The 17188-nt window shown below is 38.3% G+C and overlaps 1 protein-coding gene across 2 annotated transcripts in view; it reads left to right on the forward strand.

The window, feature by feature from the left end:
- Nucleotides 1-17188, forward strand: part of prkcbb (protein kinase C, beta b) — a 261728-nt gene that overhangs the window by 120412 nt on the left and 124128 nt on the right. For both annotated transcript variants that reach the window (XM_057860710.1, XM_057860709.1), the window contains exons 7-8: nt 3338-3472; nt 9130-9226. In XM_057860710.1, the coding sequence (XP_057716693.1) occupies nt 3338-3472; nt 9130-9226 (232 nt within the window). The remainder of the gene's footprint in view (nt 1-3337; nt 3473-9129; nt 9227-17188) is intronic.

Below are 17188 nucleotides of genomic sequence, written 5' to 3' on the forward strand. Positions count from 1 at the left end.
TTAGCTCTGTGGCATGATGCATTGTCATCTTGGAAAATGACACAGTTTTAATTGAAGGGATATGAAAGGTGTCTAAAATTTCAATGTAAATGTAAATGTGCATTTATTGAAGATTTAACCACAGCCATCTCCCCAGTGCCTTTGCCGAACATGCAGCCCCATATCATCAAGGACTGAGGGAATTTTGATGTCTTCTTCAGGCAGTCATCTTTCTAAATCTCACTGGAACAGCACCAAACAAAAGTTCCAGCATCATCACCTCGTCCAATGCAGATTCTTGACTCTTGACACCTTGTCCAATGCTGATAATTGACTCTTGATAAGGTGATGAATGATTATTTCTTGTTTGTTTCTCATGATTCCATATTTTTTTCCTCAGAATGGAATGATTCCGTATACTGTATATTTCCCTGCACTTGCTCTATAAAATTAACATTTACTGACCACCACAATGTTTTTTATTCATTTCCTTTAGTGTCTTTAAATGCTAAAGAGTTGCACTTTTAAACTGATTCATTATTTTTTTCAAGGTTTTTATCTGAGTTTGTTCTACATGATAAAATGTCTGAGTGAGTGCTCATCCGAGACTGGTGATTCCATACTTTTGGCCAGGAGTTGTCTAAATAACTAAAATACATTATAAATAAAAAATATGAGATGCTCTACTAACCATTATTGCTGAAAGGTGTTTGAAGAGTTAGTTTTCAACATAGATGGAGATTAAGGAGGGGCAGTGCCACCCCAGTTAGCCAAAAAATGTCATTGCATGTAATTGACTTTCCTATAAATGAATTTAAAGGAGACGTTCGAGCCTTAATCTTATAGTTAGCATGGGTTAATTAGTCGGTGGAGTTGATTTCAACAAATTCCTTGCAACTTGTTAGTTATTTGTTAGTATCAGAGCTCCGGAGTGGCTAAGCTAGCGCAAGTCAATGATGCCTGCTTAGCATACATATAAAAAACAACATATGCACGCATGAGAATCAACGATGACACATGCAATCAATAGAGTTGGCTGTGTTTTCAGGATTAAGTTATTAAAATTTACCGTTGCATGTGAATAATTGTAGTATGAACAGCAATATTTGTAATCCAGCAGCTCTGCAGGGAACAGGCTTTCTAGGCAGGCAGGGTGGAGTGATACCACATCGGTTTGTTTCACCGCAGATTTTTTTTTGAGGTGACGAAAGGAACCCCCAACAGACTGAGCATGAGTGGCCGAAGCACTCCTCTTTTTTGTGGTCGCATTACAAATCTAAAAAAATAGTTCTGCAGAATGAAGTGAATTACGACAGTTTGGTGTGACATTGTTTTGGCCGCACGAACAATGATCTGCATTTTGAATTTATGTGACTCCGTTAGATCTGTTAATATATTTTTTATTGTCATGCTAAGCAGGCACCATTGACTCGTGCTAGCCACTCCGGAGCCCTGAAACTAACAAACAACTAATAAACTGCATGGAATTTGTTCAAAACAACTCCACCGACTAATTAAACCCCAGCCAACTGACCCCGCTAACTTACTAGCACCTTAGAGATGATCATTTGCTTTGCTTAGCTAAAACTATACCTGAGGAGGCAAGATGGATATTTAGAATTTCTTTAAACGAGGATAGAACACAAACAGTTTCAAGATGTATATACGTATATGTATGTACATATACACATATATATGGCGGAAAACACACAGGTGACTTGAAGTTCTGCTTTAAGACCCCCAATTTGGCCAAATTTCAAAATTGTCCAATATGCATGTGTGATACATCGTTGGAAAGCTTAAAATCTCAATTTTCTGGGGGAAGAAAAATTTGGAACAGGAGGGCATTAAAATAAAAATTAAACAGCAAAACCCTAACTGTAGGTGAGAGGATGAGAGAGCATAATTAAAGACGCCATGATTTTAACGAGATATTATCACTTACTTCCCTCTTTTCGATCTAAAAACTCGTGTAGCATGTATCACCGAGTGTCAAGACACAGCTGTGAATGGCCACAGCCGGATTTTGGGGGGATTTTATGGGTGAAATGTAGTAATATAACAAGGGTCGCGATGCAGAAATCACGGACATCAAGGAGTGGTCGAGATGTTCTTTTTCCTATATTTACCCTTTTAAACTTTTTTAAAAAAAATTTCTTTGTTTGGATCGATTATTTATCATCTAACATATTGGGGAAAATGCGGCAGTAACAAAAAAAATTAAGCTATAGTTATAGTTACAGACACCATTTTATTCATTGTGATGTAATTAAAAAAAAAAAAAAAAGTAAAATATACGAGTGGATAATTTTTTAAAGTCGTTTTTTTTTTTTAAACGAACTATTAGACATCATTTAATAATTCTAAGCTAAAAATGACAGACATTTTGAATAAACAATATAATTACTTACCTTCTTTTTGCGCGACGTCTGTAAACGGGGGTTTCCGGGGTAAAACGGATAAATTAAAAATAGTTTGTGGGCTTAATGTGCCATGAATCTGCTATTGCAGCATATAGACATATTGTTCTATCAAACACAACAGTTCTTTTGGCTTAAAATACAGCAGTTTATTTTAAAGAGGGGTGCAAGAGCAGAAACTGCTTTTTCAGTCTTGCCTGTGTTTTCCATCATATATATATATATGTACATCATACAAGTAGTCCCCGGGTTACAAACGAGTTCCGTTCCTATACTGGCGACGTAATCCGAATTTCCGCGCAAGTCGGAATTGACCCTTTAAGTACCCCAAGATACTGCAAAAAAAAAAAAAAATCGCAAAATACCTCCTATCCAAAAACATGCATTATACGTCATATTAATAAAATAGAGTAAAACAAAAAATAAGATACTATACTTACCATCAATGCTGCTGGATGGTGAATAGGTATGCCGGGTTGTTCACAAGTGGGGGACACAGTTCTTGTCTCACTGATGTTTACTGTAGTTATACTTTTAAACCACAGACAAACTGCAGAACACTTTGGCCTGCTATTGATGAAACAAGCCACAAGAATTGTACAACGACGACAGGAAAACAAGCGCGACGGTTTAACTTTGGCCCGATCGCAGCATATCTTCGCCAATTTTCGTCGGTCTTTCTCTCCAACAACATACTTCTGAGGACCTGTGCAGAAACAAATAACTAATGTAACTCCGTATCGATACTTTTGACAAACCTACTTTCAACACTTTGTCCCAGTGGCACATGCACAAACACACAAAGTGAGGAATATACCAACTACAAGCTAACTGTTGACCAATTCTTGGCAAAAATCCGAGTTGGAGCTGGATCATAGCCATGAAACTAGAAGGGAGTACCCTTGAACCTTGTCTGATGGACATTGTTTCTCTTCCAGCCACCTGAAGGAGTGCGATAAGGACCGTCGTCTTTCCGTGGAGGCTTGGGATTGGGACCTGACTAGCCGCAATGACTTCATGGGATCACTGTCCTTTGGCATCTCAGAGCTGCAAAAGCAGGGAGTGGACGGATGGTGAGATGGAGAAGGAGGAGGAGGAGGAGTAGGGAGTGTGAAGGTGACCTTGTTCATTAGTGCGCTGTTGGAGAACTGCTTTGGTTTGGGTTGTTCTTACTGTGGTGACACCTAATGCCAAAATGTCTTCCCTCTGCCACTTTATTGGTTGTTTTGCCTCCTCACTGTCCACTCGCACCCATTCTTCATATATTTCCCTCTTTCATCCCCTCTTTCTGCTGACACTACTGTCAAGGCTTTTAATGAGATGCCAGCATTTGAGGCAAACTGGTGGTATAGAAAGGCTGTGGGCGGTTTTCAATGACATGAACATAACATCTGCTATTGCAAGCTAAAAACCACTTTATCTTCATTTTTGTCCTCTACAGGAGTGTATGCTTCTAATACTAGGTGGGTACTAGGTTCTATGAAACCTATTATGCCTGAATTTATATTTACTAGCTAGTAGTAATGGAAGAATTCATAAGTACAGTGATACATCGACATACGATCCTTTCGACGTCCGACGTAAAATTTAACTCGTCGTTTGTCTCGACATATGACAAAATGCTCGAAATACAATTTAAAACGATTTAATTGTTTTTCCGCAAAATGGCAACACAGCAGATTGTCCTGTGAGAGAAATCAACATGGGTCCCAAGAAGGTTAGTGCAGGTGATGGAAAAAGGTGACGCTTACCATTGAAATTAAGATGGAAATGCTGTGCGCGTCAGTGAACTGGCTCGACAATACGGCCGCAATATGTCTACGATCTCGACAGTCCTCCTCCGACCTCCGTTCGGCAGTCTTTATAAATTAAAGTGACAGTTATTATTATTGTACCATCGGCAAGGAAGTCGCCAGATTTGTCAGGTTTTTACCGTAATCATTTATTTCAGAACTTGTGCAACAAAACACGGCTACTGTCCGACGTTGCCAACGCAAACAAAAACAGAATAAGAAAAGAGAAAGTAAAATCTTCCCACTCTTCCGCACCACTCTCACTCTCTCCGTCAGTCACACAGTGCGTTCAGGAACAGCATGAAAAACACAACCGCCACAATGGACCCAATTCGTTACATTTTTATGATGATATCATTATTCTGATTTTTATTTATAATTTAATGATTTTCCCAATGTGTAATTGCTATTTGTAATTGTACCTGCAGTTTTTATGAAGGATTTAGCGTAGGGTTTTCTGCTGTGGAACAAATTAATTCAATTATAATCTATTCTTCTGGGAAAATCCCGTTCGACATACAGTACGACCATTTTGACTGACAAACCAGATATAGTATTAACTCGTTCACTGCCATTGACAGTGAAAGACATTAAATCCATTTTAAAAGGGATGACTGGCATTGAGTGATCATGTTTCACTGCCAATGAAGGCGATACACGTCCAATCTATTCAGAGTCAGAGTTTGGGCAATGATTCTTCGATTGCTGCCAGCACCTCAGTCAAAATTGGATTAAAATTGGCAGTAAAAACATACTTAATATAGGAAATTAAATTGAGAAGTTCAGCTAAAAATTAAAAATTTCTCAATTAAAATAATCAGTAAAAGATATAACAAAAATAACATAAAAGAGGTTATATTTGAAATCATTTTAATATTTAAATGTATTTTGGTTCTATGTTTAATTATATTTTTCAGGGGCTTAAAGGCAAGGCAAGGCAAATTTATTTATAAAGCACAATTCAACACAAGGCAATTCAAAGTGCTTTACATCACATGAAGATCATAAAAATCACATTAAAATCAATAGAACGTATAAACAAAGACCATTGAAATAGGAAATAAAATTATACATAAAAATTGCATTTAATCACTAATAGAATAAAAAGAAAAATAAATAAATAAAAAACATACTACTACTACTACTGCTAATAATTGAAATCAGCAATGGAGATAAGCACAAGAGGAATAGAAAGCAAATAGCTTAAATATATAGACAGTTATGGATATGCTGTGTAAATAATAGCGTTTTTAGCCCTGATTTAAAGGAGCTAACAGTTTGAGCATACTTCAGACCTTCAGGTAACTTGTTCCAGAGGTGAGGGGCATAATAACTAAATGCTGCCTCACCCTGCTTGGTTCTTGTTCTTGGAACATACAGGACACCGGTTCCAGACGACCTTAGGGGTCTAGATGTTTCATAGGAATCTAACAAATCAAGCATGTATTTTGGTCCAAACTAGCAGTAGTATTTTATAGTCTATCCTTTCACTCACTGGAAGCCAGTGTAACGATTTCAAAACTGGTGTAATGTGTTCCAGTTTCCTTGTATTTGTAAGGACTCTGGCTGCAGCATTCTTCAGGAAGAAGCTGCAGCTTCCTGACTGATTTTTTTTATCAAGACCTGTAAATATACCATTGCAGTAGTCCAATCTGCTGAAAATGAATGCATGCATAAGTGTTTCCATGTCTTGTTGAGTCAGAAGCCCCTTAATTCTGGCTATATTTTTCAGGTGGTAGTAAGCAGATTTAGTGATGGACTTTAGATGGCTATCAAATTTTAGGTCTGAGTCAATAATTACGCCAAGGTTTCATACTTGATTTGTAGCTGTAAGTGACATTGTGCTAAGGTGCCTGCTTATCTTTGACCTTTCCTTTTTTGGCCCAAAAATGATCACTTCTGTCTTCTCCACATTTAACCGGAGAAAATTCTGGTACATCCATCCATTGATTTGATGAATGCATTTACTCAGGGAGACTAAGGGACTGTAATCATGTGGGGACACAGAAATGTAGAGTTGTGTGTCATCTGCACAAAGAGCCGAACCTTTGTAGTACGTCTGTCAGAATTTACATTACATTTATTTTTTTAATAATATTATAAATGTGTTTTTCAAATTTGAATGTACAGTGAGTAAAGACAACTCACTCACCATTCACACTCCCACACTGAGTGAGAAATTGACCTAAATGGGGCGTATTATAACCCGTTTTAAAACGGTTAACGTTCTCCATTTAAACAACCTTTGAGTAAAGTTTCGATGAGTCAGACAAAGTAAAATATTATATATCTTTTTTTTTAAGCTCTTTTAGCTCATCTTAGTGCTGTACGATGTGACTATACAGTGGTACCTCGACATACGATCGCTTCTTCACCCGATCTTTTCGACGTTAAATTTGATTCGCCATTTGTTTCTACATCCGACGACATGCTGGAAATACGACGATTTTTGACAGCGCCACAGTTTCTTTGTTTTGCCAGAAGACGGACTTACGGCTGATTTCGTTGTGAGAGAAATCGACACTGGATCCAAAAGGTTAGTGCAGGTGGAGGACAAAAAAAGGAAAGGTGACGCTTACCATTGAAATGAAGATGTGAATGATAGAAAAATATAAGCATGGTGTGTGCATCCATGAGCTGGGCCGACAATAGGGCCGTAGAATGTCGATCTCGGCCGGCGGTGGTCCTTCGTTCGCCAGTCTTTATAAGTTAAGGTGACAATTCTTTTGTGGTAATATCGCCAATGAAATCGCCAGCTTCGTCAGGTTTCTTATCATTTATTCCATCTACTCGCCTAGTGTAAGCTGCTGTTGACACCAGGGTCGAAACAGAATGTAAAATAGCGCTCTCTTGCTCAGCCCCGCGATGCGTTCAGGTACAGCACAAAAAGTCCGCCACATTAGAACCCGATTTGTTACATCATTACAGGTATTATTATTCCTATTATTATATTATGGTTATTCTGATTTTTATTCATAATTTATTTGTTTTGCTCTTTGTAATTGCTATTTGCAATAGTAACAGCAGTATTTATTAAGGATTTAGTGTAGGTTTTTGGGTTGTGGAACGAATTAATGGTATTATATTAATGTATTTTTATGGGAAAATCCTGCTCGACATATAACCATATTGACTTACAAACAAGCTCCTGGAACGAATTAACTTCGTATGTAGAGGTACCACTGTATATACATTGCCAAAACAATCTGAAACATTCAACATTTTACATGCCTATAAGTTATTGTCGCCATAAATAGACCTATTCCTGCAATGTACATTTTGGACAAGAGATAGCGTCCAACTTTCCTCACTGACTACTACGACTGACTACAGTGATACCCTCGTTTTTGCGGTTAATAGGGACCAGAACCCGCCACGATAAGTGAAAAACCGCGAAGTAGCGCCCAACGTATTTATTCAGATTTAGCATTGGAAAGATATATAAGACATGTTTTTTCACCTTTTTCCCCAAAGTATAATTTAAAAAATATATCCATATATATGTATACACATTTAAACATGTTACTGTCCCAAATTATTTTTAAACAAGAATAAAGCAGAAAAATGCTTGGCTTTATTAAGTGCTTCATTGAGTGAATCCGGTCAAATCCGCTCAAGCTATTCACTTACACACAATGAGTTGCCACAGCAACTGTTTAAAAAGTTCAACGATGATTGACGCATGCTTTGAAGCTCGCTTCTTTGGCAACATAAAACATCAACGTCTGTCAACTTTAATAAGCAACTCCAGTGCACTCACTGCCTGACCAACAAAGAGCAGGAGGTGGGGGGGAGTGGTACTACGCGATTGCCTCGGGACAGCTCATCTGTTTTTGTTTTTTTTTTTTAATTGAAAAAAAAAATCCACTATGGACTAAGGGCGTGAAGTAGCGAGGGATAACTGTACTTCATTTTGGGATTCCATATACCATAGTAGTACCACCAGTTGACCTCAAGATTTCCCTATCTCCACTCAATAGTTCGCTAATAGGATCCCCCTGCAACCCACACAGTGTAATACATGCAAGACAATTGAAAATAGTAACACATATAATACACATTGAATGCAGACAACACAATTCGTTCCAATCACAATATTATTTGATTTATTAATATTGATATTATACTACTGTAATACGTATAAAGCAGTCTTAAAAGGCAATACCACCACTAGCCAGTATTATTAAATAGATATCTTTTCATTTGAGCAAAAATATATGCTACTATGCTGCTTGTTTTTACACCGGATAGTTTTAGATTATACCAATACATGATACATGTAACATTTGTGGCAGGTCGGTAAATGCCAATTCAATAATAAAGTGAGTGGAGGAGAAGCTGTCACAATTGTTGTATAATTTTTCACCAAATAATTAAACACGTATGTACATCGTGGCATATTGATGTCTTGATATAAATTGGTCCATATCATGATAGGATTTTGTTTCAACATCGCTTGCTCATTGTTGTGTTTTTCTGACACACAAGTTGTAAGTAATAAAAAGAAAAAAAAATGACATTCTACTGGAAGATGAAAGTGGAAAAAAAGTAAAATAGTGTCTAAATAATTCAAGGCATATATTAAAATTACATTACACGAGCTAAGGTCATTGCATTGAAATCCTCTATAGTGTAATTGACTGTGAATTTAGAAGTTATGTGGCGATTTCTAAGGAGTCAAACGTGGCATTAGTAATGGACTAAACGCGAAATTGTCTTCTATCGATTATATGAAATGAGAAGCGTCTTGACTCCTCGGTCAGGCTTTGCAAGATTACCATGAAGGAGAGGGAATTGCTAAATAATGAGCGATCATTCTTTCACACTTTAAATTGGCGTACTAACTGTCGGCAGCCTCGCCTAATGGCTGCACTTAATGTCTAAATTGTATAAACTAATTGGGAATTGATTTAAGTGGAAATATGCTCTGTCCTCAGGTTTAAGATGCTCTCCCAGGAAGAAGGAGAGTACTTCAATGTTCCCGTTCCGCCGGAGGGGGAGGAGGGCAACGAGGAGCTTCGGCAGAAATTTGAGGTGTGTGTGTTTACTATAGCTCTGTGTGTGTGCGACACACTCTAGGAGAGCTGTTAGCAGTTGGCAGGCGTGCACTTACCATCCAGTCTGGCACACTGCAGGGGTGTGTTTGTGTGTGTGTGTGCATCAATGTGTGTATATGTGCGAGTGTGATCACAAGGCCCTCTTATTAACACATTTGGCACAAAACTACTGTTGCTTCGTCTTCCGCCTCTCAGCCTTGCTGACACTGACTGCTAAATGTCACATAGTCGCTGTGAAGTGTGTTGATCGCACAGTAAAAAGATCATGCCAGGGCCCAGCCTGCACAGTCTTTGAATGCCTGCACGAGATCGATGCCTCCTTGGGGACAGCGAAGACATAAAAATCGGTTGTTCAAACTGTTTCAGCCTCAGGCCCGCCGCACATTGAGCTTTGTGGTCGAACCCGAAAAAATACAGTCTGGAGCTTACCCGCGTACATCAGGCGATTAACCCTCAATCGCTGCAGGATAAAAATGTATTGTGAATAGGGTAGTGACAATATACAGTGGTACCTCTATTTACAAACGTCCCTACATACAGAATTTTGATGTTAAAACATGTCTTAAATAGGGCTGTCAAAATTATCGCGTTAACGGGCGTTAATTATTTTTTTTAATTAATCACGTTAAAATATTTGACGCAATTAACGCACCCACTGGCATATTGCCTCAAACATTACAATGAGGCCGTTTATGGATATTAAGAGTGAAGAGAATGCCACCGGCCGCTTGGGGGCAGCGCCGTTCCATACTCATGTTATGTCTTCTAAACGTGGGAGAATTAGTAGTTGTGAGACGTTTATGTTGTATTCACAATGCAATGTAAATTGCTATTTGTGCTCCACACATATTTCGGTAAGTTTTCTTTCTTTTAGTGGCAATTATGTGTCTCTTGTTTTATTTTGGGCAAGATATGTACAGATACAGTGGTGAGAACAAGTATTTGATACACTGCCAACGGGTTTTGGCAGTGTATCAAATACTTGTTCTCCACACTGTATATGTTATACAGTAAAGGCTAGTGGACACAGGCGCGCCGTTTATTGGCATAAGCTTCTCCTTCTTCCTATCTCTCTCCCAAAAAAAAAAAAAAAATGTTCTCAAAAAGAAACGCACTTCAGTCTATAGTAATGAGGCCCTATTCTGACACACAGTTAAACAACAATGCTAAATAAATTGGCATTCCATATCAATTTAGCTATGCAAAATACACGTAAAACTTTTCACTCTATTTTTATTCTTCTTATTATTATATTAACTCTACTTTTGATTGAAAATTTTACAAATTTTATTAAAACGAAAACATGAAGAGGGGTTTTAATATAAAATTACTATAACTTGTAACCATAACATTTATCGTTTAAGAACTACAAGTCTTTCTATCCGTGGATCATTTTAACAGAAAGAATGTTAATAATGCCATTTGTGGATTTATTGTTACAATAAACAAATACAGTACTGATGTACAGTATGTTGTATGTATATATCCGTCATGTGTCTTATCTTTCCATTCCAATAATAATTTACATAAAAATATGGCATATTTTAGAGATGGTTTGAATTGCGATTAATTGCGATTAATTACGATTAATTAATTTTTAAGCTGTAATTAACTCGATTAAAAATTTTAATCGTTTGACAGCCCTAGTCTTAAAGTGATCCTCTACTTTAAATACATGTAGGCTCTAATTAACCACAATTGTTCTCTTGTACTAAAATATGTTGTTAGAAACACATAAAATGTTCAATCAATGGCAATGTTTTATAATATTTTGTACACATTTTGACCGATAGTTGGCGCCATGTTTTCCGGGCTCGCAGTGATGACGTAAATGGGATGTTTCCAAATGTGTAGCGTATGCAACAATTGCGTATTGCTGCCTAAACTCGCGAAGTAAAATGCCACGATGTGCTGCTTTTGGATGCAATTTCCAGTCAAATTGGAACGAGGGGAGTGACGTGAGTGGTCAAGGTGGAATTATTATTTTTGGTGAATAAATGTGCATTAGTGGAAGCTTCTCCCCTTTTTGGTCCCTGTATGCACGTACCCTACCGACCTAGTAAGGGATCCATCTATTTTCTGGATCCGATGGTCCCACCGTGGCTGCAATATTGGTTTCGCATCTGTCTATTGTCTGGATTTGACGGTCCCACAGCGGCTTTTCGGATCAGTCTATTTTGTGATTCGATGGCCTGATTGCGGCTTTAACGTTGCCATGGGATTCTTCGAGTGAGTGAAAAACGCGTATTTGGATTACTATTTTTGTTGACTATTCTTCGTGGGAGTTTTCCCCAAATCACACCAAATAATTAAAGCACTATGGCACGCTACAGTGACGACAGTGACTCTGACATGGACCTTACTTTTATGTTGGAGTTCATCTGGGAATGCGTGTGTGCGTAACGCTGAGCTCCCGATTGACGAGTGTCAAGGTGGAAACATTATTTTTTGGTGAATAAATGTGCCTATGTGGAAGCTTCTCCCCCTTTTGGTACTTTTATTCACGTATCCTACCTACCACGCGTTACAATGTGCAAGACATGGATTACACTCGATTCCAGGATTTGTTCCTGTCAGATGACAAACAGCATACACTCTCTAGCTCCATTGTCATTGAGACGCACTTGCCGCGAGTACATCACCAGTTTTTCCTAACTCTTTTCTTAACAGGTAGTGTATTTCCTGCTCTCATTTTTCCTTTGCTGCTCGTCTTGTGAACGACCGACAGTGCTGTCCTGCGCTTCACTTTTCCGATCTGGTTCAAATTTGAAGGGCAGAACCGACGACATGTTGGGGTAGCTAATAAGAGTGACGCGCTGAAAGTTCGGCAACGGGCCTGGTGACGTCATGTACTGCGACATAACAAGAATGGCGACCTATCACTTAAGATAATTTTACAAACTTTATTAAAACGAAAACATTAAGAGGGGTTTTAATATCAAATTAATATAACTCTTACTAACATTAATCTTTTAAGAATTACTTAAAGATCGAGGATCACTTTAACAAGAGAATATAGCCTCTTGTTAAGAAGGAAATTTCAGGATACGAAAGGCAAAAATACAGTATGGCTGGTACTCGCAGCTCCCAGAGTTTACTGAACCTAACATACTTATAGCTGCTCTGCCGTTGGCTATTGCCTAGCATTCCTGGCATCCAATTGGCCTAAGAGGGACCTTTACTAAATGTGTAAAGTATAGCCCTTTTCATACACATATCCATGGAAATTCCCGTATAAGGTGACACGGTACTTACTCGCGTCATTGCTTTCACGCATGTAGAGATGTCCCAAGAATGACGTGGGTTGGACACTTTCACAGACTTGACCCGTGCTGCCCACTGGCGCTCTCTGTGCGGGGAGGGCGGCTGGCGCAATTTTATAACCCAGACATTACGTCATTTTTGGTCAGCATCGGCTGTCACAATGTTGGTCAAATAGTGTTTTGTGCCGGAGGGAGCATTCTCGACGTCGTAATTCAATTCAAGCTCATCAAGACTATATTTAAGCCCAGGCGATCCAAGAGAAGGGTGTCGTACAGGAAGAATCCCGCTGGCTTTGTTTTGTTGTCTTATCGGCCTACCGCTTAGGTTAGTATTTTTTATCCCTGTCGACCTACTGTCACGGAGCCATTGTGCTATTCCCCTTTTTCCGCGATCACGAGTATTTTCATTTGAATTTAATAAACCCTTGAACGCTTCCCTCCGTTGTTTTTTGCTTTGAAGTACAACCTTGTTTCCGCATTAGCTGACCCTAACATCGGCAACAAAAAAAGCCACACATTTCCAAAGATGGACGATGGACTCTCTTCCTTGGCTCTACGATCCCGTAGCAACTTAATTTCGTTAAGTTTTCAGTTTCATTTAGCGATTTCCAGCTTGCTATGTTGATAATTGCTATGTTAATAATGTTTGTTTACCGCTTTTCGTCTTACTGTAGAGAGAGAGGATGTGACGATCAGCCCGCCATGATATTTACGTACTCAGCCATCGTGTAGTAACCAGGGAATTTAACGCTAGCTTTCACGCACACCGCTTCCCGGGAAAGTCCCGGACATTATGCTAAGACGCGACCCATGAAATAAAAGCTGGTGGAGCAGCTCAGACTGTCTTTTTACGTTGCTTGAAAATGAATAAAACCTATTCAACGGTGGCAGTCTGCTGTTACCCATGAGTCATTGGGATAATAACAATATATAGGTAAAATACATATTAAGGAGAAACTATTTAAAGAGTATTTTGTGTGCTCCAGTTTTTATTTTGTTACTTCTGGTCTCCAGTCATGTGAATTTGCATATTAAACTAAATATTTAGTTCCAACCGTTTCCAGATTTAGCATTTAGGATATAGGATATAAATTTAAGATTTAAATTAAATATTTAGTTTGGATTTAAACATTCAGGTCCAAAACTTCTTATTTAAAATTTAATATTTAGGTTGCTAAATAATGTTGCAAATGTGCAAAAAAAGGTGACTCTAAAAGTTTTTAACACCACGTTTTCAACACTGCGTGGCACTAAATGTGAGAAAATGTTGTCGCAATTTTCAGCATGTGCTGCTTTAAAAACGGCGCCCCATATTTATCAAGCAGACTTTTGCTATGCAAGTTAGCCAGTTGTTATGTGTTGTACTCAGATCCTTATCTATTTATTTTTTAATACTGTTCGATGCTAAGATTAGGTATTTTCATTTATTTTTAAATGAAAGTGCAATTCTGCATCGTTTGAAGAAACTAACGGGAATATTATTTTGTGTCCATATTTAATGCTCTTTTGAAAGTGCAATCTTAGCATTCCTTTGTTTTACATCTCCTAATATTGATTCTGCAACACATTGAATGTTCCTAATCCGATTACTCGATTATTCGAACGAACTACTTAATAGATTAATCGACTTCTAAAATAATCGATAGCTGCAGCCCTATGTAAGTAGAGGTACCACTATATCAATACGGTGTTACTTTTTATCACAATAGGTTATATATATGCTCTTGCGAAGGATAGATAACCGTTTTTAAAAGATTTCACTGTTTAATAAATTAACAGGTTGCGACCAAAACTTTCCATTTGGCCAAAAATTTCCACTAAAATAGGGATGGGCATATTATTCCACAAAGGGCTCCAGTGGGTGCGGGTTTTTCTTGCAACCCATCAAGAGGACACTTTTTTACCAATCTGGTAGTTTAAAAGGGCAGTCAGGTGCTTCTTCTGCTTAGCCTTATTGGTTAAACTGTCTATGCTGAATCAGTTGAATCAAAGACCAGGACCCACTGCGGCCCTCGAGGAGCGCACTGGGCATTGTGTAGCACGTCTCACTGCGTAGGAAGAAATTGCAGAATACCAGTTTGCCCACCTCTACCCTACAATATATCTATGTTCACTAATGGCTGCCACTGACAGCGCTAGATGTCCAATTCATTTTGACTTGGAGGGTCCTAATGTTTTCTTTTTTATTGCTACATTACTTGACTAATGTAGTGTGTGTAGACCCCAAGGCTTTAGAAAGTGTGCCCTGTATTAAAATTTCCCTTGCCATTTTGTGTTAGCCAAACAAGCGATGGCAAATCCAACATCTAAAATGAAATTATTTATGCTCACCGCCATTCCATATTTGAGGATCTTCTTCGCATACACATACGTACACTTACGCACACATACACACATTCCTTTAATTATTATTACAGAATTATCCAGCATGCAAGCTTGGCTAATAACGTTATCTGACTGATTCATCACTGAACCAGCTCATCGCATGCCACACACCCAAGTGGTCCACGACGGGCATTCCGAAATGATCACAAATGATGCATGCAGATTTATGTTTTAAAAATCTCATGGTGGACCACCCAAGTACCACTGACATTATTGAATTGGGAAGCCCTAAATACATCAATAAATGGCTGGAGTAATCTAAACAGACTGTTATTCGGTTATGGATCAGTGTTTTATAGCTGCTCTGCGATATTGGCTGCTTTATATCAAAATATTACAATGCCACAATATAATAGATTTGTAATTATTTTGAGTTCAATTTATAAAGCAATTATGAAAGCCCCCCTCTCCACGCACTTTATTTTATGAACTATGATTAAAATGACATAGTCGAACTTTAAATATATTAAGTCGTGCTGCAACCTGAAACCATCCAGTGTAAAAAGAAGCGACACAGTACCATAAATTTGTTTTGCTTAAGTGTAAAGATTCTAATTATCTACTAATACCTACTTAAGTTAGCATAATATCATTATTAATCAGTGGTAAAAATGGCTAGAATTTCTTGCCGGAACTCCCTGACATTAACTCATTCATTCTCAGCCATTTTCACCGGAGCAAGGTCCTTCGCTCCCGGCTGTTTTACTGGATTTTGATTGATTTTGCAAGGCCCACAGAAAATTCTGTTCTATTGCTATATAAACATGGAACCCACCAAAAGATTAGACTCTCTTCTTTCAGCAGGAAAAAAAGTTAGTTCATATCTTTTTCCATCCTTTAGAAATCAGCGTTAGAAAATAGCCTTATTTGAGCAACTCTAGAATTTCTGATGAAAAAACAGAGAAATTGAGTTTTTTGTGAAAGCATACATTTCAAACATAACTTTGACTTATACACAGCTATTTTTTGCTTTAGTTACATCCTAAACATCTGAATAATGTTTTCCTTTTACAAAATAAGATAAACAATAAGACAAATAGAGCTTTTGAGAGCAAATAAACAATTTATTTACACATAACTGAGAGGTGACGCTGTTCTGGCCGCGACAGCCGGTTACATTTTTCCCTCATCGCCGTCTGTCTCTTAAAGATGAATTTTTTTGAGTCTCTGCGGGCTCTGCTCGCGAGCAGCACAGACTCAAAGGCATGGTCCGCTGCACTAGTGGTCCCGGTCGTTCTGCTCGGTCATCCGCCGCCTGGCATCCATTCAGTCGACTTCCGCTGGCGCCCGGCCGTGCGACTTGGCCGTTCGTTGCCGTTGAATCGGGTTCCGGGTCTTGCCAAATGCGCTACTCCCTTCCAGTGGTCAGTTTTATTGCTTTAAAATGGATTTTCAGCTTTGTGCTTTGGAGGTAAATTGAATCACGACCCAGAAATGTCTTTTTGGAAAAAACAAAACGTATAAATACGTCTTGGTGACACTGAAACAATTAAAAATAGAGTATATTTATACGTTTTTGGGGGCAAATGAGTTAAGATTACCACCGAGCCAGAATTTTTTTATTTTTTGGGGGGGGGGGGGTCAAACCTCCTAAAACCACCGAAATGCAGATAAAACTGCTTTTGGCACAGCTATTCCTATAACACATACAAACAAAAAATGGGATAAAACATTGGATAAATAAAATAAAAATAAAATTTAAGGTAATGTAAACATTTACTTTTCGTTTTTTCTTTAAATTATTAAGATATACGTCAAATGTTCCTCCAATACAATCAAATCAGCCCAATCTGCATAATAAAGTCCGCTAGCTTAGATGCTATGAATGCTAACGTATTGACACTTCTCTCATAGCAAATCGCTAAACATAACTAAACAAACAGTACCTTCAAACCACAAATGCCTACACCAACATACATCAACTGAAACAACTTAGAGCCTCATGTGGGCCGAACCAGAGCGTAGCTGTCCCTTAGCCAAGTCAGACTCATCTGGTTCTCAGTCATAAAAGGTTAAGAATTCAGCCACATCTAACGCCGCCACCAGAGGGCACCATTTGACAAAATACAATACTTTTAACAAATCATCACACATAGGGTTTTTAAAGTTGCCGTCATATTTTCGGGATCAAAGTACCGTATGTCGGACGGCGTTCCGGCTCGGTAACTCAAGCCGGAACGGCATTCTGGCCCACTTTTACCCCTGTTAATAATAAATGAATTAATATTGACATTAGTACAAATTGTGTTGTCCGTGTAATGTGCAGATTATATGTGCAGCATTTACAATTG

This window comes from Corythoichthys intestinalis, chromosome 16, assembly GCF_030265065.1.
Source record: "Corythoichthys intestinalis isolate RoL2023-P3 chromosome 16, ASM3026506v1, whole genome shotgun sequence".
NCBI lineage: Eukaryota > Metazoa > Chordata > Actinopteri > Syngnathiformes > Syngnathidae > Corythoichthys > Corythoichthys intestinalis.